Source organism: Cydia fagiglandana, chromosome 6 (genome assembly GCF_963556715.1).
Source record: "Cydia fagiglandana chromosome 6, ilCydFagi1.1, whole genome shotgun sequence".
NCBI classification, from domain to species: domain Eukaryota; kingdom Metazoa; phylum Arthropoda; class Insecta; order Lepidoptera; family Tortricidae; genus Cydia; species Cydia fagiglandana.
Window position 1 is genome coordinate 11,500,069 of NC_085937.1, and position 25,975 is coordinate 11,526,043.

Consider the following 25,975-nt stretch of genomic DNA (forward strand, 5'->3'; position numbering starts at 1 on the left):
CCAGACGGCTTTCACGGATGAAAGCGGGTCTGCCGCTGGGCCACCCTAACTCGCCACTTTGATCGCTTCATTATGTCGTTAAACTCTTTAATACGTGTTCAAAAGTGATAAAACTAGTTTAAAAACGAATTGGAAATTTTCTTATAGGTAAGCCAACTTTTCTTGAAGCTTGTCACTAGTAGAAAACCATTTTATTTCTCATAACAACCACACATGACAACCATATGTACAATTGTTAAAATAAATACAGTTGCTAACTATATATAATATATATTTCGCATACTACAAGAAAAAACATAAGATAATCCAACGTTACCTAACACTTCATAACTCGAGCGAAGCGCCAACTAGTGACGTGAATAAACAACTCACGACATTAGTTCAGCTACTCGCCGCGCGATGGCGCTGCGTGTAGATTGGAGCGCCGGTGCTGCTACGGCGCTACGCGACTACGATTGCAAACGTTCATTGAATGGCGCCAACGTACGGTGACGGGACGGCCTGCGTTTTTCATTTGTTCGAATCTGCCTACGCAGACTGATGTCAATGAACTTTTGATTTTGTACATTAATATATGCGATTCGATAGTAAAATGGCCATTAGTGGTTTGAAAGGCTAGGTTTGCTGTAGGTTTGTTTTGTTATAGATACCTATACATATTACATAAAAACAGTAAAGTTAACTGTTTATTTGTATATACACACTGTATACAATTAACTGATTGCGTAGGTCTCGTAGTAGCTTGATAAGCCCTTGACTCCAATAACTTAATACACAGATAACTATCACTAATAGGTACTTAGTATCAATGGTTCTACTCTATAATTAAGCTGATATTAAAGCCCGTCCACGAAAAAAAGTGGTCGGTGTTACAACGACAAATTAGAAAAAAAACTAAGAAAAACAATTTCATGGGCTATTTAAATTAAAGTTTTATTAGTGTTCTTTAAAATTAATAAACCTCCTGTTTAACAAATTAACACTGGTAAAATGCCCTGACTTTGCTTCGGACTCCTTCCATCAATCTCTGTACATCACTTTCGGTCACCTTTTTACATGTCGTATCCCACATTCTTTTGAACTGTTGCTCATTTGTAGCAATTTTACCACTATTTTTCAATTTTCTTTTCATTATTGCCCAATAATGCTCTACCGGCCGGAGTTCTGGGCAGTTTGGTGGATTTGCTAATTTCGGTACAAAGGAGATATTATTTTCAGTGTACCATTCTAAAACAGATTTGGCATAATGTGAGGACGCTAAATCAGGCCAGAATATGACAGGCTCGGTGTGGTTTCTTATAAACGGCAATAAACGTTTTTTCAAACACTCTTTCGTGTAAATGGATTGGTTAATCGTACCCGTAGTAACAAACGATTTGCTTTTTTGACCACATGTACAGATGGCTTGCCAGACAAGGAATTTTTTTGCAAATTTATCAAGTTTTTTTGTTGTACTCGTACTCGTACTCGTACTCATTTATTCATAATATTCTTAAAATATTACATGTCAACATCAGAAAATAAAATACACATTATTATCACATTATTGAGAATAATAAAAAATGTATGTCTAGAATTAAAATTACAATAATCATTATGTTCATTAGATTAAAAATACAATTGAAATAGTATGACAAGATTAAAATAGGTAACATGTCATGTTAGTAGATAGGTACATATTAGTTATAGTTAGGTAATAATTAATTAGTTATTGCATTTTTCAATTTCAAATAATTGCATTACAGTATAAAAGGTTCTATCAATAAGCCATTTTTTAAGTTTGTTAATAAACATATTAGTACTATCTAACGTTTTGATGTCATTGGGCAGTGCATTATAAATCTTCGGACCTAAGACATGCATGGTCTTTGAAGACTTGCTTAGTCTGTGGGGTGGTGGTAGCAGTCGTTCCTTGCTACCTAAACGGGTGCGTGTGAGTTTGTTGGTAACAAAAGTGTGTTTGTGTGTGTGTACGTGTTTAGCTATGTTGAATATGAATTGAGACGGTAATGTGAGTATCTTCATGTCTGCAAATAGATGTTTTGCTGACGTACCTGGTGAGGCTCTGGCTATGATTCTTAGGGCACGTTTCTGAAGTACAAATACTCGATGCCACTCTGCCGCTGTGCCCCATAGTTCCAGGCCGTAGCACATTATAAATGTAAATTTTTTATCGGCATTCCCTCTTTGATTTGCCACATAGAACTGCAAACCTGGTAATTGCTTAAAATCTGCTTTCACGTATGTTTCGTCGTCCATCAAAATACAACCAAACTTCGTCAAATATTTTGTATACAACTTTCGAGCCCGGGTTTTACATAATTTATCCTTTGTAGCATCGCGATTAGGAACTGTAGTTGCCTTGTACGATCGTAAACCTGCACGCTGCTTGATTTTTTGGACATACGATTTCGATACCTTACATTTTCTGGCGACGTCACGGACAGAGAGAGTTGGATTCTTCTTAAAATGCTCGATTACTTTTTTTGCCTTAGTTTTATCAGCAGGACCGCGTTTTCTACCCGAACCACCTTTTCTTGAAACAGACAATCTGGACTGATAATTAGCCAATACCTTTTGCACGGTTGACTTCGGAACTTTTAATAATTTGGCTAAGTTTCCTTGCGATATACCGACATTTTGGTTGTAGGTGTACACGATCTTTTTTCGGATGTCCAGTTGGCTAGACGACATTTTATAAATGTTACGAATTTATAAACTCCAAATAGCCCTAAACGATAGTTTATTCTTCCCGCTATTTAACAATCAAAGTGACAGATGTCAGTTGTCTTTTATTTTATATATTTTTTTTATTAAATGCTGACCACTTTTTATCGGGGACAGACCTTAACTAATATTATTAACAATTTTATTAGTTATTGCAACTACAATTACTTTTGTAAAACAGCATAATAGATTATGAGTAAATTCAAATAATTTTTTTTTGTCTGTCTTGTATGCAAGATAATTTAATAAACTTTGCACTATTTCAAAAAAATATTCGTGTTGTTGCTTAAACATAGTATTGTATATTGACTTTTGACTACTATACACTACCTACTATTTGCATAAAAGATAAATGGCTGAGTATAAGCCTGAAGACATTCTTCACCAGTCAATCAGCGGGCTATAAAAAATGTTAACAAGTATCATGCGTATGCATCAGTTTATATAAAGGCACATAAAGTGTAAATAAATAAATGCATAGTCGTAAAGTAAAAGCCCGGCTCACCTTTTACAGTTCCGCTGAGCTCGCCTTTGTTCTTCGGCCGACATAATTTCCTCGTGTCGTATAGTGGGTCGCTCATTTTTCGACACCATTCCGTGCGCCGGGCGTCGACCTAACGCTTACCTCGCGCGAGACCCGTAAACAACTTCTACGGCCAACGTACGCTACGTGAACGTAACCCACATTATTTTTGAACTGTCAGCTCAAAAGTTCGTTGATCTCTGAGCGGTCATATTTATTGGGAGCATCACACTGCAACTTGCGTCCGTGATTTCCGGCTTGCCGCGCCGACCGAACTTGACTCTTCGTAATAAAGATTTTAGTGCTTTTCTCGGTCGTTAGGGTGAAATGTATGGCCTAATTCTGTATCGTAGTCAGGTTTTATGGTAAACATGGAACGGGTAAATAGAAACGGTTATTTTGCAGGCAAATGTATAGGCATATTTATAGGGTAGAATAATAGAATCCTACGACTGTGCACAATAGTAAACAAGCATAGGTAAAGCCAGCCCGATAGTTTGACGTAGCATCTATGGCGTAGCACATGGACGCCTGCATTTCCAGGGATGTTTGTTTGTGGATTGTAGGGCGTTTAACCTGTACACTTTTTTAACTGAAGTACATAAAATCCACTTATAATTTTAAAAACTTGCATTAAAACGAATACCCACCACCACCACTCAGCATACGTCAATCTATTTCTATGGTACAAAACTTCCAATCGACAAATGAAAGATAAGTCATCGCTTTGACTTTTTTTTATATAAATAGGTGTATTATGAAGTAATGTGTGATATGAATTACGCGACCGCGCTATAAATAAGCGTGTGGATAGGTGAGCGGGAAATGAATCACAGGCGTGAGTCAGCGCGCTATCTGCCCATCTGCACCTAGCGGGCCGGTAAAGCCTGACTTCCTAGTAAATGCCGCTTTTATGAGGTTACTGATCTATAAGTCTACATTTTCGTTATTGCCGAAGATGTTTGTTGATTTTGTTCGTAGGAAGCAAGCTATACGACCGATGAGGAAAAATGCAGCGTTGGCTATCTTTGTACCTACCTAAACAAATAAGAAATATAACATATACCTAAATAAATCATAAAAATATTAAATGAAAATAATTTATTTGAAACAACACAATCTTAAAATGAATACAGACAAACATGTAACATAGGTATTCTTTGTACGGCTATAAGTAAAGATTTGGCAAACAAAGTCCTGCTTGCGATATATTTAACATCAAAATAACATCTTAGTTTGAAATTAACTTATCACAATGTTAGTAAGAGTATTTCCTGACAAACATTGTACAAGTACAAGGTTTGTCAGGTACTTACAATTCTGTTAGACTCGTGCGAGCGCAAACCTACGTCCGACTCCGTCACTGATGACAAACGTGAGACGAAACAGTGATTGCGCGCCAGTCCTTATCTCGCTGCGTCTCCGAGTCGTTGCCCCTACACCGTTACATTGTCATATGTTCATGTCGTATAACGTTCATGTCACCCGTCTTACTGCCTATTACGATTATTTATTAACAGTTAATATCAGTTTTGGTGAGCTTAGCGCCTAAAACGGACTGTATTGTTTCCCAGGGCGTGAGTCAACCTGAATGACGATCCGCTACAAATTATTGTTTTACTTGTACGCTTAAAGAATGATAAGTCGCGAGTATGACTAAGCTTTTGTCAATACACTTGGGTTTTTCTAACACATTCAAACCATATAGCGGGAAACTGTTTCAACACACTGAATAGGAAGAACTCCGCATTAAAACTAAGAAATTAGGCACAATAAGCCCAGTTAGCGATAATCCGAGCTTAACTGTGTCAATGTAACGTTAACGACCAAAAAGTGTCGGTCGATCGCTTATCGCTCGGCTAGGCGACTAGCTGTGTCGAAAATTCTCGGTGGCGACCCACATCGCGCGCTCTGACGAAACCCTGCACGGTACAGCTATGTATTTATTTATGTGCCACTTATTTATATGCCTGCCTGACTCATGAGAGGGCGGTTACGTGCAGAACACGCGAGGCATGTGCGCCATTCATACCCTTAGAAACAACCCTGCGCAATCCCGGTCGATGCACCTCCAACACCGTTAAAAATACCTATTCGTGAATAAAGTTAATATTATTCATTATTCGCCAATAAAAATAACGCAATGAATCATCGAGGCCACGCGTTTACTAATAACCACATTATAAATAGGTTATCAAATAAATACAAGTTTTTCCTGAAGACTGAATACCTACATAACGTAACAACTCGTAACGCATTACCCATATTCAGTCCTCGTAGGCATCGCCACTAATTGGCACGATCGCTTTATCACACAGCCAGCCCACATTGTTTACAGTTAATGAAACTAAATAGGGAGTAAATGACAAATATGTAGTATTATTTATTATTTTTCTGGAACTCCAAACGAAGTCACCGTGTTAATTAGTCAGAGGTCGTTGACACGTCGATAGTCTTCGTTCGTTCGCTTATTAATTATATAACTGGAATAGTTCGTTTTTAACGAGGCATTGGGCTATGTTATCGTGGTACGGAAACCGCGATATCTGCCTCGGGAGTAGTCCATGCACGCGGGAAGGTTTTGTTTTCGCGGAAGGAGGTCAACGACCGCGCGGTCGGTCAGTGCCCGCGCTGCGACCAATTATGGGCCACTCGCACAGCGCACAATGGATCGATGGCAGCGCGAAATTGGGCCACCGCCCGCCGCCCGCGCCCCGACCCCCGGCCGCGCAGCCTCCGCCCGCGACTCGACACCGTACCACTCTTTGTCCTGCCTCTCCAGCAAATTACTTCGACGCGAGCTCAAGAGGCTCTACTCTAATTAGTAGCCGACTCTACATGCGGAGATTAACTCAGCAATGTAGGCACATGTATTGTGTACTTGCATTTAATAAAATGTGCCTAGTGCAGGCTTTTTATAAGAAACACTTTTAGGTGCATGGTGTCATTGGTGACTTTACTCGACATATTACAACGAGGAAAATTGTCAATTTGCAAATAGGGCGTGTGCAATTTTAAACGGATAACACTATATTATAGAAGTGACGTTATTTTGCTAATCAATGATTTTTTACGATGCTTTGCATAACGCCCGCGTCTCGTAGTAGAGTAGGGTGTAGTGGGTAAATACTATGATAGTGGAATGGTAGCATTCCGCTGGCAAATCAGTACAATGAAATAGTTACTAGTGGCGAACTAATTGGATCATTGCAGCCCCTAAGCGGGAGCGCGCGCGCATTGAGGTAGGCCGTGACGTGTTAGTGACGTCAGCGGGCGCGATTCGGTCGTCGACCCGCGCGGCCCGCGCCCTAGCTCCAGGGCGAGGGCGGCGCGGGGGGAGCGGGGCGGCGTTGTGCAATCGAGCGGTCGTCGACCCGGGGTGAACGGCCGCGCGCCGCGACGCCGCCGGGATGCGCCCGGCCTATATCCGGCGCACCGGTGCAGCGGCAGCGGCGCATTCTAGAGCGGCGTGGACCGTTAGGAGCGCGGCGCGCGGGGGCCGGGGGCACTCTCACTTTCTCGGGTGGGTCGGCGGCCGGCAACTAGGTCGCGGCTCGCTAACTGTGCGCCGCGCGCCGCAGCGCCCGCACAGTTCGCAGTCGACCGTCGCCCGTGTCGGTGCAGTCACTCTGCGTCATACCAAGACTCGGTCACGCGTACGCGAAGCTAGAGCGTGTGGTTGTGGTTGTGGCTGTGTGTGCCAGTGAATGGTGTGTGGCATGTCGTGCGAGACCGCGGGCGAGCTGCGCGAGCGGCACTCCGTGCTAGTGAGCATGCTGGAGGCGCGCCGCGAGTCCTCCGACTCGGGCTGCTCCAGCGACGGCTCCGACCTCGAGCCCGACTCTAACTGCCGCTGTGATCCCCAGGGTTTCTTCAGGCGGTCCATCCAACAGAAGATCCAGTACCGACCCTGTACGAAAAACCAGCAGTGCTCCATCCTTAGAATCAACAGAAATCGGTGTCAATATTGCCGGTTGAAAAAATGCATCGCCGTGGGCATGAGCAGAGATGGTGAGTTCAATTTTTTATTTCCATCAACACATTTTTTTGCGAGTATAATCAAAATGTTAAATTCGCCTAAATTATTCTGAAAAAAAATGGTTGTCAGCAATCAGCTGATTGTCAAAATGTTGCTTTAAAATCATAGTTCTGCATAAAATGTGCCAGAAATAGTAAAATTTACCCTTTTAGTATGTATAGTAAAAAGTGAGTTGGATTTTTGTCGAAATTGTCATATGTACTTGCAAAAAATGCCAGAAACTTGGAAAAATACTAAAAACTTGCAAAAAAATGCCAATAACTTTTATTAAACAATTATTCATTGTACGCGTAAAGATTTTGTACATATAATTTTTTTGTTTGTTTTTTTTTAATAATATTTATGTCTCAATTTTGCAATACCAAAATTCAGGTCATGTTAATTAGAAATGAGTGCGTAAATGATGCAACATCAGTAATGTGACGAGGCGCGACGTAGGCGGCATAGCATACGCGCAATGTGCATCCATTAGCACGTACAGGAAAGTCCGCGCGCGCGCCAAGAGGCCTGCTCGGCGCGAGCTTCTACGAGAATTGAGATCCTATTTCGCGGAGTGGGGTCAGCGGAGGGGGGGTGTGCGTGCGGTGGGGGTCGGGTTATGCAAGCGCGGGTGAGCGCACGCTAACCGGGTCGACAAACTCGCCGAGCGCCACAGGCTTGCGACACGGGCCCGTCTCCGACCGGTGAAAGCGGAGAAAGGCGCATTTCGTAAGCGTGAGAGGGAAATTTATGTTTTCACTTTCGTAATGCAGTTCGTTGCCCTCGCGTTTCTCTACTATACGCACATAACGCGTAATAGGTGCAAGTAGTAATGTGATGTCAACAATTGATATACTTAGGATGCAATTGATCCATAGGAGACTTAAAGACTTTTAATATAGAACCTCTGCAGCCAGTTTATTCTAACATCTTGCTCATATATTCTGACATAATCGATAATAACAATAATGCCACAAAATATTTTTACATAAATATTAAAAACACATTGCTATACGTAGAAAAGCAAATTAAATTAATTCAACATATAGAAACTAAGTTACACTGGCAGCAAGCACAAACGAACTAAAAAAAAGCTAAAACTATATTTTTTACAGTAATAACTAAAAACATAAATTTACATCTTACAAATAAAAACATATCAAAAATTTCACTGATTGGCTACCAATCCATTTTACACCCAGCGGTTAGTTCTGCTACTCGCCAACAGATGGCGCGCATCGGCGCCACTAGCGCTCCATTAGAATGCGGTCGGTCATTGAACTAAACGTTCGTGTTAAGACAAAACTACAACTGAATTGAATGCAATGACAACAAACAATTATAAAAACATTGTTATTATGAATTATAAGTAATTTATAGTACTTGAAAGAATGAGACTGAAAAAAAAATGCATTTATACCATTAATGTGTTATCTTTAACATTTCTAGTTATACATTGCTAGAGCTAGAGCTCTTAGCTTCTTAATTTAAAAAAACAAAATTACTAAAGAGAAATGTTGACCTCTTTGTTATGATATTATAATAATATCGTTATATTCATATGTGCAGCCTATCCTTGAATAATGAATACAAAGTAGCTAATCAGTGCTAACAAACACCAGAAGTCGTTTAGCACCATCGACCTCAACTAGCCATAAAGACAACACGGACGTAGAGCGTCATCTCGGGGAAACCGGAAATTAGTTTTGGAAAATTCTCACGTCGTAATATGTATCGGCAAGGTTCAAGTGGGGCGCGGGGCGGGGGTCGGGAGGGGTGGAGCGGGGGCAGGGGCCTGCGCGGAGTTTATTGACGGCGCCCCCCCCCCGCGCGCCGCGCGCTCAAGTTCAAGGTTGGAGCGGCGCGCGCCGTCGCGCAGTGCGAGGGAGTCCGGCCCGCGCATCGGTCGTCAGCCCTAACACCGCTATGCCATACGCTCACTCAGCCACGAGATCGCGAGCCAACAACAACTCGACAACGGATTACAGTGCTTGTGAATACCAACTCTAATTGTGCTATGTGACACTATCTAGTGATTTAAATTGTTTTAATTAGTGACGTAAAGTTACCTGCTTATAGTTATCTGTGGCTTCGGCTGTGAATTAGTTTAGTGAAAGAAACTGTAATGGTCTTAGACATGGGAGAGGACCTGCCGATCCTGAAGGGAATCCTGAATGGAGTTGTGAAATATCACAATGCTCGTACGTATTTGTTTTACGAGTTTTAAAATAAAATACGCTCTTTCAAACACTTTAAAAAATTATAAGTGTTTTATGAATGAGTAACTTTATAAAAAATAAAATCCTCGATACCAAATTAAAAATTAAGGACTGTAGGTCTAGAAGTGCTACGAACTAGTGCTACGACGCGTAGCAGCTACGTAAAACTTTAAACGCGCCTTTATGAGATTTAAAGATTATTTTGAATTATGCATTGTTTACAAAAACATCTAAATATTTATACAAACAACGTGATATCAATATGAAGTTATTCCTATAACAACGTGATACGAATATATCTAACATACATTTGTTAGACTTCTACGAAATATTTATATATTATTTTCTCGATATCATTATGTATCAAAAGTAAACGTGATCATGAAAACTAATGCTTATAATTTTATTACCTCTTCTAAATCTAATAACATATAGCAAAATCAATGTTTATTGCGTTTCAAAATATTTTTCATTCGATTAAAAACTACTTTAACTTAGCTATGCATCAATCGAGAAAATACAGACTCTATACTGACACATAAACACACATACTTCAAACAATGTATGTTGTTATGTTGCCCCTATGGGGACTCGATATTCGAACGATACGCATAAAGAGATAAGCGAAACAGATTGGAGCATCGCGAACAATAGCTCCGTGCATCTGGTGCGGCCCACTTCGCGCAGCGAAAGTTCGGAGAAATGGCGAGAGGGCGCTCTCCGCTTTCGTTTTCAATCGTGAGCCGCGCAAACACTTTCACCGGCGCCCGCGCACGAACGCTGTAAGCGGCGCGCCGCCTCCGGTCGCATACGGCCTTTCATACCGCGCCGCCCTCCAGCCTAGCGCGAGAAAGTCGTAACACTTTTTAACGTGACCTCGCGGTTTGCGCTTTGTCACTCGTCATTCAAACTAGTTCACTGAATCGCTACATATCCGGTAGGCCCCGCGGATTTTAAAAAGCCTCACCGGACAATAGTCCGGCGGGACGGGCGATGAACCCTACCCTCGCGTCAGCTGCGCGTGCACATGGCTCGGGCGCTCGCCTCGCCTCGCGACAGCTGCACCCCACTGTATGTTTAGCCGCGACCTTGCACAACAATCCCGTTCTTAGTTACGCACTCTTTCATTTTAACGACTTAATTTTATAGTGGAGCATGTGTTGAACTTTGTTTCTTTTTGTTGCAGCCGTGCGATTCGGTCGCGTGCCAAAGCGCGAGAAAGCGCGAATTCTGGCCGCGATGCAGCAGTCGTCGTCGTCGCGCGCGCACGAGCAGGCCGCGGCCGCGGAGCTGGACGACGCCCCGCGGCTGCTGGCGCGCGTGGTGCGCGCACACCTCGATACCTGCGAGTTCACCAGAGATCGCGTCGCCGCTATGCGAGCACGCGCACGCGATTGTCCCACCTATTCACAACCAACTCTGGTAAGCACCTTGATATCATGAAACTTTACAATACTTGTCACGCAATTTAATTAAAGAAAACGTGAAGGTTTACGGACAATGTCTAATGGTCTTTTTTTGTTTGTCGTAGGCATGTCCACTAAACCCGGCGCCAGAGTTGCAATCTGAGAAAGAATTCTCTCAGCGATTCGCCCACGTGATCCGTGGCGTGATCGACTTCGCCGGCCTCATCCCCGGCTTCCAGCTGCTCACACAGGATGACAAGTTCACGCTGCTCAAGAGTGGACTCTTTGACGCACTGTTCGTGCGCCTCATCTGCATGTTCGATGCTCCACTCAACAGCATCATCTGCCTCAACGGCCAGCTAATGAAGCGGGACTCTATTCAGAGCGGTGCCAACGCTCGGTTCCTTGTTGACTCAACATTCAAGTTCGCTGAGCGCATGAACTCCATGAACCTAACAGACGCCGAGATCGGCCTCTTCTGCGCCATAGTTCTCATCACGCCTGACCGACCGGGCCTACGGAACATTGAACTCGTCGAGCGAATGCACTCGCGCTTGAAGTCGTGCCTGCAGACAGTGATCGCTCAGAACAGACCCGACAGGCCCGGTTTCCTACGGGAGTTAATGGACACTCTTCCTGACTTACGGACGCTCAGCACACTCCATACAGAGAAACTGGTCGTATTCAGGACTGAGCACAAAGAACTTTTGAGACAACAAATGTGGGGTGATGAAGAAGGTTGCCCATGGGCGGATTCCGGGGTGGATGACTCTGCTCGAAGCCCATTAGGCTCAGTATCCAGCAGCGAATCTGGTGAAGCACTCGGTGATTGCGGAACTCCCCTGCTCGCCGCCACACTGGCTGGCAGACGGCGGCTCGACTCACGAGGCTCCGTCGACGAGGAGGCCCTCGGCGTGGCGCACTTAGCGCACAATGGTCTCACGGTCACACCAGTGCGCCCCCCTCCGCGCTACCGCAAGCTAGACTCGCCGACTGATTCCGGCATCGAGTCCGGCAATGAGAAACATGAGCGCATCGTCGGGCCCGGATCGGGCTGCTCCAGCCCGCGCTCGTCACTCGAAGAGCACTCTGAAGACAGACGGCCACTCGCCGCCGATGACATGCCCGTGCTAAAGCGTGTCCTTCAGGCGCCACCTCTATATGACGCCTCCTCTCTAATGGACGAGGCCTACAAGCCCCACAAAAAGTTCCGAGCGATGCGTCGCGATACCGGCGAGGCGGAGGCGCGGCCGATGCGGCCGACGCCGTCGCCGCAGCCCGCGCAGTGCCCGCACCCGGGCAGCCCGGCGCACCCCGCGCACTCGCCCCGGCCGCTGCGGGCATCACTCTCGTCGACGCACTCCGTGCTGGCTAAGAGCTTAATGGAGGGCCCGCGCATGACGCCCGAGCAGCTGAAGCGCACCGACATCATCCAGCAGTACATGCGCCGCGGTGAGGCGGCGGCCGAGAGCCTGCTGGCCTGCTACCGCGGCGGCTCGCCCGCGCCCGCCCCCGCGCAGCTGGCGCTGCAGGTGGACGTCGGCGACGCGCCGCAGCCCCTCAACCTCTCCAAGAAGTCACCATCGCCGCCGCGTGCATTCATGCCCCCCATGCTGGAGGCGTGAGGCCGGCCCGCGGAGCCTCTTGTCTCCGCCACCCCACCCCGACCTACTTTAAATTAAATCAACTAGTATAATAAACGTTCGCAGATCGTGTTAATATATTATATGTGATAATTCGTTTAGGACGCGTGCGTGCGTGGCCGGCGCCGGACGAGGAGAGTGCAAACAGACTGAAATATAATTTAAGACTATATAAGTATAATTTATATGCAATGGAGCGCCGGTCGCGGTGTGTTTGTGTGTGTATGTATCTATGTGCGTATGAGAGCGTGCTCAGTCATTTGTTTGTTAATATAATGACAGGTTGTCGAATTAAAATAAATCAGAATTGTAAAAATTATTACAGAATTTCATTCCCGATTCCTCTACAACATATAAACTGAGAACTCGATCTCGATTAAGAAATACATACCTATACCGTCCGATCCGTAAAAAACATAATAAATAACTACAGAAATTTGCTAAATACATAACTTAACTGAGATCGAAGTTTCGAATATGAATACCAGAAAATTGAAAATAACAGAACAGTTACATTTATGAATGCATTTATACTTACTCGTACGTACAATGTACACGTGTCAATCTAGCCAAGGGCAAGCTGGCGATGACGAAACTGAAACAAATACATAATTTCTACAACGCACGTAACTAAAGAATTTTCCGAGACAATGACGCGACACTGCCTGGAACATTCTTTGTTGCGATGACGATACTGGACATTAAAAATATCCAAGTAAAACGATTAACTCAAATTAAAAATCTTGGAACCCAAAACACAAAAAAACGAAATATAGTCGCACCAAACAAAGTCTGCAGCGGATTTGATAGCCCACGCAAGTGTTATGTATACGTACGTCATAATTTCATAGAAGTTTGACGTTTAAAATGACACTTGCACTGCGTGGGCTATCAAAATCGTTGCAGACTTTTTACGGTCTTATGATATCAAATATAATGTTATTAGGTGTCATCTGGTATAACTCAATCTATATCTGACGTCTTATCAAGGATATATAAACATCTCAATTACAGAAGTATAATTAAATAAAATACTTAATTATAGTGATAAGTAAACAGGAAAACTATTAATACCTATACACTTCCATTAGGCTCGATAAAACGAAATTGGTTATAGGTACTTACCTACTTAAACCTTTATAAGGCAGAGGGAATATATTTCCCACCAGATTTTGAACTTTATATCAGTGTGATAGAGTTAAATTTTGCATAATTCCTGACACCCTTATGCCTTGTAAAGGGTTAAGATTTAATAAAATATCATTAATATTATGGAACGAAAAAAGGCGCCATAAACTGCATAAACGGCTATTTAATAATAAATACACGTGTACGTACGTGCGTCTGTTCGACATGTGTTTGAATATACTACGAGGTCTACGAGTAAACATTCGCTAAACGTGCCGTGTCAATAGTAAGTATAATTTTCGATCGGAGATCCAATTCCAAAGAAAACTGAAATTGATTCAGGTATTATGCAAATAAGTTTTGGGCAAAAATTTCATTTTTGGTACAAGCTTTTATCGCTGACTGTACTTTTCTTACGACAGACAACTAATACTCATAGAGACAATTCTAAAAACCCCTAACACAATTAGGTTGTGTTGTTTCATCACAGAGTTCCTACGGCCACCTCCTGTCTCCATCATCAGATCAGCTCGATGGTACCATATCCATAATATTGCATTGTCATCCGATTTATACATGCATGCAAAATTTCGGCTCAATCGGCAACCGGGAAGTCGATCACATTTAACTTGCAAGATTTGATTAAATACAGACAGACAACGGTCAGGTGAAACTAAATAAAAGCTTGTAAAAAAGGCAACTGCTTAAATGGGAATTAATATATTACTTAGGGTACTAAATTACAAGATATCGATTTCATATTTACCTATTTAAAGTTTTCACATAACAATCAATCTATAAATTTTAACTCGGTCTCCACGTTACGAGGAATTTAACACTGACGGCCGCTGTAGATCACATCGCTAATAAATCTTATATGTAAGTATAAGTAGTATTAATAATTTGATGACGATGGCGTCGAATGACAAAATGGATATCGGATACATTGCCGTAATACTTACAGTAAAAGAATTAGGCTGACGCGACAATGGTTCCTCGGAGGTTTGCCGAGGGCGGCCGGTCGTTGACTCGGCCGTGACGCTCACTACCGCTACCGTATATTTCCGTAAGCGCTGATCTTGACTGATAACTCAATAAGGTAAGAATGTCTACACTCTACATGTTTTCTATACTTAGAACAAAATAACGATAAAATGTGAAAATATGCGCGCTTTAAAATACTTAATAAACCAACTTAGTCAAGTAATCATCACTTAGCAGTTTATATATTTAGTTATTGCAGTCGAATGGAATAACTGGCGACAGAGCGGTAACATTAGACAAGGAAAATACTTCCCAATCCGGCTGGCGACAAAAAAAATACTGTTTAGGCACAGAGAAGTTAGAGTCATCTAGTTCCATAGTTCATAGTACAAAATTGCTGTTATATATTACCCTCGGTATTGATTGAAATTACAACTTTAACCATTAGCATGAGTGGCTGGTAAACACGGTGGCACGGTGAATTTTCTAGTACCGCCATGCAATATTTTCTTACAATATCCTTCTGTCAATGCGTACAAATTTTCTTTACGACAGGGTCATCCTGAAAAGTACACGGCCAATTTTTCCTTAGGCACTTTTTGTATTAAACTTTTGATTATTTTCTTTTTTACTTCGCACACCGAAGGCTGTCTCAAACTCTAAATAACTATAATCGTAATAAAAATCAGCTTCATGCAAGTAAACCTGCAATGCAACCAAACCGTAGCGAACATCTATAATAACTTCAAAATAAACAGTAGAGTTGTTATAGTTATGCTTAGAGCTTTGTAGGGTAATTCCGAGAATGAAACCATCAAAGATATACGTCAGTATTTCAGATACCTATTGAGGGCATAGGTATCGCTTTTAGGAATCCGCAGTCAGCAAGGATCTTTCATACTTATTTACTATATCTTTTTAAATCCGCCATGAATGTCCGTCAGCCACCCGTCAGCCTATTTGTTTGTCTGTCTCTCCGTCAATTATTAGTTCTCACTTCTCAGCAATTAGGTAGGTATTACCACTACTGGGTTGGCCCGGATAGCTATAGACGAGGGTTCGAAATCCCGGACTTCACACTACATATCACAGATATTGTTACATAAATGACATTTATGTAACAATATTTATGCTAGGAAATTCCCTTAGGTAAGTTAAGTACATTCCTAATTTTTTTTTTTAATCCCGAGGGTGAAGCATTGGCCCCAAGTTTTTGGACTTACTTATACCAAAATAAGATAAAAAAACCGGACAAGTGCGAGTCGGACTCGCGCACGAAGGGCTCCGTACCATAATGCAAAAAAAAAAACAAAAAAAAAACAAAAAAAAAACGGTCACCCATCCAAGTAACTGACCACTCCCGACGTTGCTTAACTTTGGTCAAAAATCACGTTTGTTGTATGGGAGCCCATTTAAATCTTTATTTTATTCTGTTTTTAGTATTTGTTGTTATAGCGGCTACAGAAATACATCATCTGTGAAAATTTCAACTGTCTAGCTATCACGGTTCGTGAGATACAGCCTGGTGACAGACGGACGGACGGACGGACGGACGGACAGCGAAGTCTTAGTAATAGGGTCCCGTTTTACCCTTTGGGTACGGAACCCTAAAAAACCGGTCAAGAGCATGTCGGGCCAAATTCAGTTTAAGGTTTCATAGCAATCCTGTAGGTACATCACAATAAGCTGTCTTGCAAGGGCGTATTAGATGATATAATGCAGGTACATAACATAACAACCAAAAGGGAGTCGCAGCACTTATACGACTCCCATTTATTTTACTAAGGGCTTCACTGATCATGTTCGCTATATGTTTCATTGGAAGTCTTCCAGATTTCAGTTTTCAAGAGGTACTAACGATCACGGAGCAAAGCCGCTGACGGACTGACAGACCGACGAACATATAATATGTTCGTTTTCGAATATTATTATTATTTCGAATATTATAGACTGGGCCAACGATTGCAAATCAGGTGTTGTAGGTGTAGGTGTCACCTGTACTACCACGGGCTAATTTAAGTCTATATTCTATACAATCTAACCATCGCATCTATCAGAGGGCTGGAGGATCTAGATCGGCCCTCTGTATTTAGGTACACATTTGTTTGTCATTATGTGGTGCAATTTTAGCGCAATACCGCAATACTTGGTAATACCTATTTATAAAAATAATATATTATGTATTTAAACATGACTTTGCAAGTACGACGATGACCTTCAGAAAGATATAATTATGCGTCCTTCAACGAGTTCATAGTGTTCATATTCGTAGTAATCAGATTACTCGACAAACAAAGCCATAAATCTCTCTTTTATGCTACCAGTGAATGTAAAATACAAGAGGTTAGTAATACGAGTGGAATTCGTCCGAAACGCAATAAGATCTAATAAAGTCAATAAGCGTTTGACGGGTGTCATTGAAGCGGCTATTGACCGGGCGCCGGGCGCATGGCACTGCAGCGGCGCAGTGCGGCCCTGCACTTGACTCCGGTGCATCGCCCGCGCTTGCGCCCGCCCCCGCCACCCACCCACCCTGTGAACTTTGCGGCCCGATCTAATCATACTAACTAACTATATATATAACGGACGCCATCTTATCCTGAGCCTGGAAGGCTCGTGTACCTACGACACATTTGCATTATTCCCCTGTGCCCTTTTTAAAGGGATCTAAAAGGGGAAAAGACATAGTCTAATCCATTACGCTTTTTTCGATAGCCACGGCCATCGCTTCGTTTCAGATGGTAACGTAGGGCTTAGAGTTAGACCAAGAAAAGTCTGCAACGATTTTGATAGCCCACGCACTCCACGCAGTGCAAGTTTTTAAACGTCAAACTTCTATCAAATTTTGACGTATAAATATCATTTGCACTGCGTTGGCTATCAAAATCGCTGCAGACTGTTCAAGGTCTGACTCTATTTTGTTTCGTCCATTGAGCAATGATGTGAATAATGTAACAAATACATATCATATTATGTAGGTACCTAAAGCAAGAATAAACACAAAGCACTTTGAAAAACGTGGAACTAAGTTCCTCTGCTGAAAATGCTGAAATTTATGACTCGTAGTTTCAGGACAGTAAATGCCACAAGTCAACATCGGTATGACCCGTTGAACTTTTCGGCGTGTAACTCAATCCACCCCTATACTTATTCGTTGTGTGGGCGCAAAATATATTGTTGAAAAACTTGATAACTAAACCCATTAAGATTTTATTAGCGATCTCACTAAGTGAATAGATCATCATCATCATCATCATCTCAGCCTATATACGTCCCACTGCTGGGCACAGGCCTCCTCTCGAGCGCGAGAGGGCTTGGGCTATAGTCACCACGCTAGCCCAATGCGGATTGGGGACTTCACATACACCTTTGAATTTCTTCGCAGATGTATGCAGGATGTATGATGATGATGTAGGATGTATGTAGTGAATAGATATCTCATAAGAATTATACGTTTGGTGATTGTTATTAATCTTAACTGAATCTTATTAAAATTTGCACAGCGTGGGCTATCAAATCCGCTGCAGACTTTTCTTGGTCTGACTCTACGTATTTGAAGGGAAATGTTTAGGCGTCGTTTAGCAAGATCACTAGGTATATAGTTGTGGTTGTCAATAAATATATAAATACTTAATATTCTTCATACCTTTTTAGGTGAAGTTATGTGGAATTGCTAGTTAATTTCTAACCATCCAATATTTTAACTCATGAGCAGAGATAATTCTCAGAGAGAGATATTATACCTATCTTGCGATTCGGTTTTGACCCAGTTCTAGATTATTTATGTGATTGGCATAAAACTTCGACACTTCGCATATTACCTACCTAATACTTTGTCTGTAGTGGTATGCAACGACTGGACCACTCTTCTTAACTTTGATATCTAATCGATTCAAACTATTTAAACGATGATGTGGAGCTCCAACTTGTGCAATTCGCTCTCTCCTAGATTTTAATTATTTTTAGGGTTCCGTACCCAAAGGGTAAAACGGGACCCTATTACTAAGACTTCGCTGTCCGTCCGTCCGTCCGTCCGTCCGTCCGTCCGTCCGTCCATCCGTCCGTCCGTCCGTCCGTCTGTCACCAGGCTGTATCTCACGAACCGTGATAGCTAGACAGTTGAAATTTTCACAGATGATGTATTTCTGTTGCCGCTATAACAACAAATACTAAAAACAGAATAAAATAAAGATTTAAATGGGGCTCCCATACAACAAACGTGATTTTTGACCAAAGTTAAGCAACGTCGGGAGGGGTCAGTACTTGGATGGGTGACCGTTTTCTTTTTGCTTTTTTTTGTTTTTTTTTTTGCATTATGGTACGGAACCCTTCGTGCGCGAGTCCGACTCGCACCTGCCCGGTTTTTTTCTCAACATCGTAGTTTGAAGTCTTCTAGATCCTTTCAACTTTCAAAGCTTTTTTTGTTAACTTCTCTACAATGCTGAAAATTTGATTAGAAATGTGTATTCAGTTCTACAAAAGATAAAATGTAGCATAAGCACTCTGGCAAGGATATAAAAATGAGTCATAGTTACCGGGAACAGCGGATATTATAGTTTACAGTGTGAGGGAATGGGTGTTTTACATTTTGCAAGTTATATATTTTGACTTGATTAATTAATAGTTTCACGATGGCCTAAATGCATGTATATGTCGTAGTCAGATCGTATAATCCGCCGTATTACATTACGGCTAGCCGTTTTCAAAAACAGGGGCGTTTTGAAATGCGGCGGTTCGACGATTAGCCGGATTGTCACTGCGATACGTTCTTCAATAAGGCGGCCCACGTTTAGCCGCATCGTACATTGTAGAGTGACAAGTTCTTTTGGTCGCCTACGTAACCGGAGTTTGACAATGTTTGCAATATAATTTATTTCTACCATGGTCCCACCGCACTACATGTGTTTCTTTTCCAAAACATTTCCTTCACAACTTAAATAGACGGATCCCCGCAAGCGGGGCTCCTATTTCTGGGCGGTTTGCCCTTCGGGCATCTGAAGTTACCTAACGAACCTAACCTACCTACGCTTTCTTCCCCAAAGTGTAATGTTTTCACGGACGTCTCACTTAATCAATAGGTAGGTAGGTTAGGTTCGTTAGGTAGCTTCAGATGCCCGAAGGGCAAACCGCCCAGAAATAGGAGCCCCGCGAAGCGGGGCTCCGTCTAGTTAAGTTGCAAAGGAATTTTTTTTTTGAAAAGAAACAGTCCGACAAACTCCAGATTTGATGGACACCCCAGCGTTTGTCAGGCAGCGCCACGAGTGTTAAAAATGGGAACTAAAAACTGTCAAAGCGGCGGCTAATGACTGGCTGTATTACATTACGGCTAGCCGAGTTGAAGAACGTATGGCGCCGAATACATTCCGGCGGATACTCATTCAGCCGCATTCAATACGGCTAATCGTTAAACCGCCGCATTTCAAAACGCCCCTGTTTTTGAAAACGGCTAGCCGTAATGTAATACGGCGGATTATACGATCCGACTGCGACATATACAAAAGAAAGGAAAAAAAAAGAAAAAAAGTAAGTAAATGAATAAAAGGAAGGAGGGAAGGAAGGAGGAGGAGGAAGGAAGGACAAGGAAGAAAGGGAAGGAAAGGAAAGAAAGGAAGAAAGCAAATTTCGTTGCGGGATGATTAATTATTTAACAAAATTTATTAATCAGATACAGTAAAAGTACCTAAGCGATGGAATGTGCAATTATAGTTTTCTCCAAGAAGTTCTCTTTATCAGGTTGCGTATTACACACAATCAGGAATATCTAATGACACCCACCATTATGAGTTATTAGAATAAACGTTATCACTGAGACCGAGTGACGTTCTAGGAAGTTGCAGTATCACGCAGACTAATGCATGTAATAAAGAGCACATTGTATGACCGTGTTCTGGCTTATTTACACTTACATGTACATACATAACGTCAGTACTGTCAGTAGGCACTTACAACATAGTCAAACAAGACCTTGAGCATACGCGGAAAGCCCCGAAAGACTGCCCACGACCTTGTGGGGCGAGGTCGCACCAGGATAGTCACATTGTGTATACTTCATTATTCATTTTAATCATTTTGACTCGTTTGACATTGACGCTAAACCGCCTGTGGTTAATTTAATTGCGCACATAAGAGTCAAGACAATGAAAAATAAATATACCTTCAGAGCGTTTACTTACAAGCTACCCCTTAAAGTAGGTACATATCTACGAAGTCGCGTTACATCACGGAGAGCCTCATCTATTTTAGACACAGATCACTTCAATGAAATCTAACGACTCTGGTACATACATAATTTGAGTCTCAAGTACTGAAAAAAATGTATAAATCTCGATTCTCACCTGCAGCGAAATAGCTCCACATTCCCTTAACTTTGATCGCAAAGTATACATCGCAAAGTAGACATCGGTCTACAATCTACAAGACGCAAAATATGTAAAGTCAGCAGCAGAAAATGCTATGCGGGCGAGGTGTTCAAAATTACCTTGACAGTTGACACGCTATTATGTATTACCTTAATAATATTTAAAGTCGCATCAATTAAGATCATTTTGACCACCTCGCCCGCTTAGCAACTTCTGCTGCTGACTGTCTGCCGTATTCGATTTTCACAAGAGACGACACGTACTAGATCTATTCTAGATACGTTATAGTTTAGATATCAACTAACTAGTTCTCTTTTGCATCGCAATTCGGGCAACCAATGTCACTTTTACGTTAGATAGAGTAAGATATCTATTAGATGTGAATTGGATCTCTAAGTCATATATCCTGTGGAAATCGTTCAAGAGTATCTCCAGAATCCCGCAAATGTTAAAATTGACAGGTTAGATCTTAAACATATCGTTATCGTATCTCGGTGATGTCTAAAAGATATCTAATAGATGTCTATTTCAAAATCCGAATCGGGCCCTTTGTGACCCCTGATAAGTGAAGTGTGATTAGGCAGTAATTTTGACAATGACGTGACCTTCTCAGTTATCATTTTTCACAACAAGTGATAAGATTAAATACTAATTAATCGATACTCGAAATGAGATAAGTACATATTGCGAATACCGCTACAGATAAGCCGGTCGTTATTTATCCTTGGATACGGAAGTGTTCTCGAATATACATGCATACGGCTCGATTCGGGAAATGAATTGGATGTGCACTAGATATGAAATAGTAAAGATATGTGACGTTCCACGGCAAAAGGTAATCGCGGCGCCAGCCGCCGTAAGGTACCTTTCCCTGTGGGACGTCACATATCTGTACTATATCGTATCTAGTTAATCTCTAATTCATTTCCCGAATCGCGCCGCTAGTCAGACTAGGTTGGGGGCCCAATTCGGATTTTGAAATAGACATTTACTAGATATCTTTTAGGCATCACCAAGATACGATAACGATATGTTTAAGATCTAACCTGTCAAATTTGACATTTGCGCGATTCTGGAGATACTCTTGAACGATTTCCACAGGATATGACTTAGAGATCCAATTCACATCTAATAGATATCTTACTCTATCTAACGTAAAAGTGACATTGGTTGCCCGAATTGCGCTGCAAAAGAGGACTAGTTGATATCTAAACTATAACGTATCTAGAATGGATCTAGTACGTGTCGTCTCTTGTGAATATCTTGAAGTTCGAATACGGCAGTGGCAGGTTGTCACTGTCCTTAAATAATTGCTGATTATTTCCTTCACGTAGACGTAAGGGTGTCTACGTCCGATGTTTGAGGTTCAGGTTAACTACACAACAACAACACCGCCGCTCTTTGAATTGGTAAGCAATAGGTCGGTTGTTTTACTCTTCCATGCCCTCTGACGTACGTAGATGCTTTAGGGATAGTTATTAAATTTTGCACGAGGTGTAGGCGGTAGGCAGATGGGGGTGGGATGAGCGTAGGCGTTTGGGGTGGCGCGGCGGACGAGCGCGGGGGTGCGGGGAGATGGCGGGGCGCAGGGAGTGAGGCGGTCGGCTCCAAGGTCGCAGAGTCACAGCCGGGCAAGGTCACCGTGCCCGCGCGTGCCCGCTTCCCCCCTCCCTCCGCGCCCGATGACTCCCTGGCCTCGCGTGGGATGTGACCTTTATTTGGATAAAGGTCACATCCCAAAAGAATTATTTGTATTACAATTATTTATTTGTATTGTATTACAAAAGAATTATTTGTATTACAATTATTTGTCCGGAGCTTGGGCTCCGGACAAATAATTGTACACATCAACTTTTTTCCCCTCTGCTTTACGCAATACCTAATGCTTATTGGGATTTCAGGAAACCATCTGAATGTGAATGATGAAGAGGGTTCCGCACCCATTCAATATTTCCTCGTATTCTTCCTTTTAAAAACTTCCCTATTACCTACGGCTGTTATTCAAAATATACACAACATATTTTTTATTGAATGTTAGTACCTGAAAGGCAGAGATTACATAGGAAAGGCCGTTACACTGAAGGATCTTTGTCGGGAAGTGCCTTGTGGCAAACTGTACTTGTCAAGGAACTTTATCGGGAAGTGCCTTGGTACGAGTATTGTAGATTGTAATTGATACATTGTCATTTAAGTAGGTAAATACTTGGCGTTATACCGGGTGTGGCCTGTAATATGAGCAAAAAATTAAACTGTAGGCTGTACTCCTCATACTGAACAACATCTGTTCAGCTACTTTTAAAAATAACTTGTGGTTTGATTTTTAATACACTCTAAAGTTTATTCTAAGATGCAAGGTATTGCGAATTTTGTTATGTTTAAGGCGTGACAAGCAACGTCAATCACAATGATATGGCGGGGCGATGGCGTCCATTGAATATAATATTTATTTTGGATGAAAAATAGAGAGTCTAAATACTTTATAATTTTTAAAAGTTGAAGAACAAAAGTGTCACCGTTTGAGGAGTACAATCTATGTTTTAATTATTTGCTCATGTTACATGCCACACCCGGTATATGTAATGGAAACCCAGATCTCTTCAATTGTTTAATTTTTTATCCGCAATTATTTCCTCCAGCGCAAATTTTGTTTAACCCTCGTGCTTTGAAACACTTGCAACGCTCAATCAATTTTGGAATCTTTCGCCTGCTCGGGTATCAATATTAGCACGAGCGGTTCAGCAACAATATTGCCCCCTTGTGAAACAAACAACTATTATACCTAGTTTGTAAATAAGTATACTTTACAAAAAGGATATGATTAAAACGTTGATTATAACGGGAACAAGATCCAGTGTATCCATTGAATCCAAATCGTTGTATTACCTCGACCTCATTTTAGCCGAAACATTTTGCGAAACCTCGTAATGCCTATCCTTCCAACTTTTTCAGCCCCCAAGGACTACAAAATACATATGTATATTACAGTATACTTGATAAACAAAAGGCAAACTAAGGTTTTGTTTCTGAGTAAGTTGAAAAAGCTGTGGTTCGAAGGTTTCATTTGTTTGGATTCTTCTCTTTGTATACTTCTTTAGGTACCTACAACCCGAATTCTTTTCGATTTTTGAGGGATATTCTGTTAAAATATGTATGCTTACATTGTGTACCTACCTACCTAAAGTACACAATGTAAGCGTTTACCTAACTGAAAGAATATCTTTATCTTTATCCCTTAGAAAGTTTAACTTGGGGTTGAAAATGTAATAGGTAACACTTAAAGCTTATTTTTACAGGACAGCAACAGATGGAGGTATATATTTATATATAACAAACAAGTTATTCTAATCTATGAGGCACAAAAGCCTATATGCCAAATTAAGGATGACTCACGCTAAACCGGGCTGTTCACGGCTTCACGGGCCGAGGCGCCCGACATGTTATTTTCTATGACGGCCGATCGGTGATCACGTGGTGCTTTCCATAGAAAACGAAGCACCCGACGCTCCGGTCCGCCCCGGCTCGGTCTAGCGTGAGTCATCCTTTAATCGGTTCTTTATTGTTTCTATTTACATTCTCGTTTTAATAATATACTTAGTAATAATAGGACAATTAAAATTTCACTAAATTGAATTGTTTTTCATTGCTCACGCTCGAAGGCGGGTCGTTGTGGTTCTAAAAAATTGCGCAGAAAATGTTACGTTTACAATTTCTATTCTGATATTGATTTAACTCCTACATTAACACCTACCATGACCTACGATCTACGATTTAAATTTTTAATCCAATGGTTCCTGTATTACAGGAACCATTGGATATTACAGGAACGTGTTACAGGACCTGTAACCTCTACAAAAATACCCTCAATAATAAATACAATGATCATTTATAATAAACGCCGAAAAAAGTCCATTTTTAGGGTTCCGTACCTCAAAAGGAAAAAACGGAACCCTTATAGGATCACTTGTGCGTCTGTCTGTCCGTCTGTCCGTCTGTCACAGCCAATTTGCTCCGAAACTACCGGACTAATTAAGTTGAAATTTGGTACACATATGTAAGTCTGTGACCCAAAGACGGATATGTAACGTCAACAAATGAATTTTAGACATAGGGGGGTCGTTCTACCGTTTCGTGCCGATTTGGTGTCCGAGCCCACATCAAGCCTTAAAATTATATTTTTTTATATGTGGTTATTTTTAAAAGGTATGTTTATGTGGTACGGAAAATGCGCCAGTTTTGGAATTTAGCTAAATCTAATGATCTATTAAATAAAAATTAAAAACATGCGAAAAATTCATTTCCCTCGACATAAAATGGCGTACCATTGGGTTCAAAAATTTAAAAACACTATTATTTGCAGATAAACCCTACTTTCCATTATTGTTTATAAATAAGCAAATAATCAGTATTATAATGGTACATAGTACGTATTTTTAAAGTTAAATTATCATAGAGAGAACGCACTTTTTAATTTTGTCACGCGAAAGACTTCATTTTCACTCTAGAAAATTGCCACTCATGCTAAATCTAAACGCGCCTTTATTGACGAATACCTGGTATTGCTACGTGTTTTTACTACCTTAGTCTACCGCAATACGTCAACGAAGGAGGTTTCGCGCTCTTGATTTACGAGTAATTTTGGTTCTCCTCACCGGAAAGGCACTTTGTCACGGTTACTACTCATTTCCATCCATTAAGTAATTTGGTGCTATATATTGTAAAAAAAAATCACCTTGTTAATAATCTGTTAGCATTTTGGCATATCTTCATTACTTTTACTTGATGACATTCTAGCCTTAAAGACGATAAAGAAATTTAAAAAAACCGTCGAAAGTTCATTCCACTCCAATTCATTCCTCTCCATTTCTTCCAATATTTTCGGGTGAAGGAAATGAACCAGTTTGGAAGGAAATGAACAATAATTTTGTATGACAGATGTGATACCTTTTTGTTTTTAGCCCACAGCCCAAG

General features: G+C 41.6%; 1 protein-coding gene across 4 annotated transcripts in view; it reads left to right on the forward strand.

Annotated features, from left to right (window-relative positions):
- The window catches only part of LOC134665237 (ecdysone-inducible protein E75), a 132,913-nt gene extending 120,058 nt beyond the window's left edge, over positions 1-12,855 (forward strand). For 3 of the 4 annotated variants that reach the window (XM_063522117.1, XM_063522119.1, XM_063522118.1), the window contains exons 3-5: positions 7,117-7,261; positions 10,674-10,909; positions 11,019-12,855. In XM_063522117.1, the coding sequence (XP_063378187.1) occupies positions 7,117-7,261; positions 10,674-10,909; positions 11,019-12,518 (1,881 nt within the window). In that variant the 3' untranslated portion in view covers positions 12,519-12,855. Of the gene's footprint in view, positions 1-7,116; positions 7,262-9,135; positions 9,470-10,673; positions 10,910-11,018 lie in introns of those variants that run through there. The other variant, XM_063522120.1, reaches the window with a different exon arrangement.
- The last annotated feature ends 13,120 nt before the right edge of the window (positions 12,856-25,975 follow it).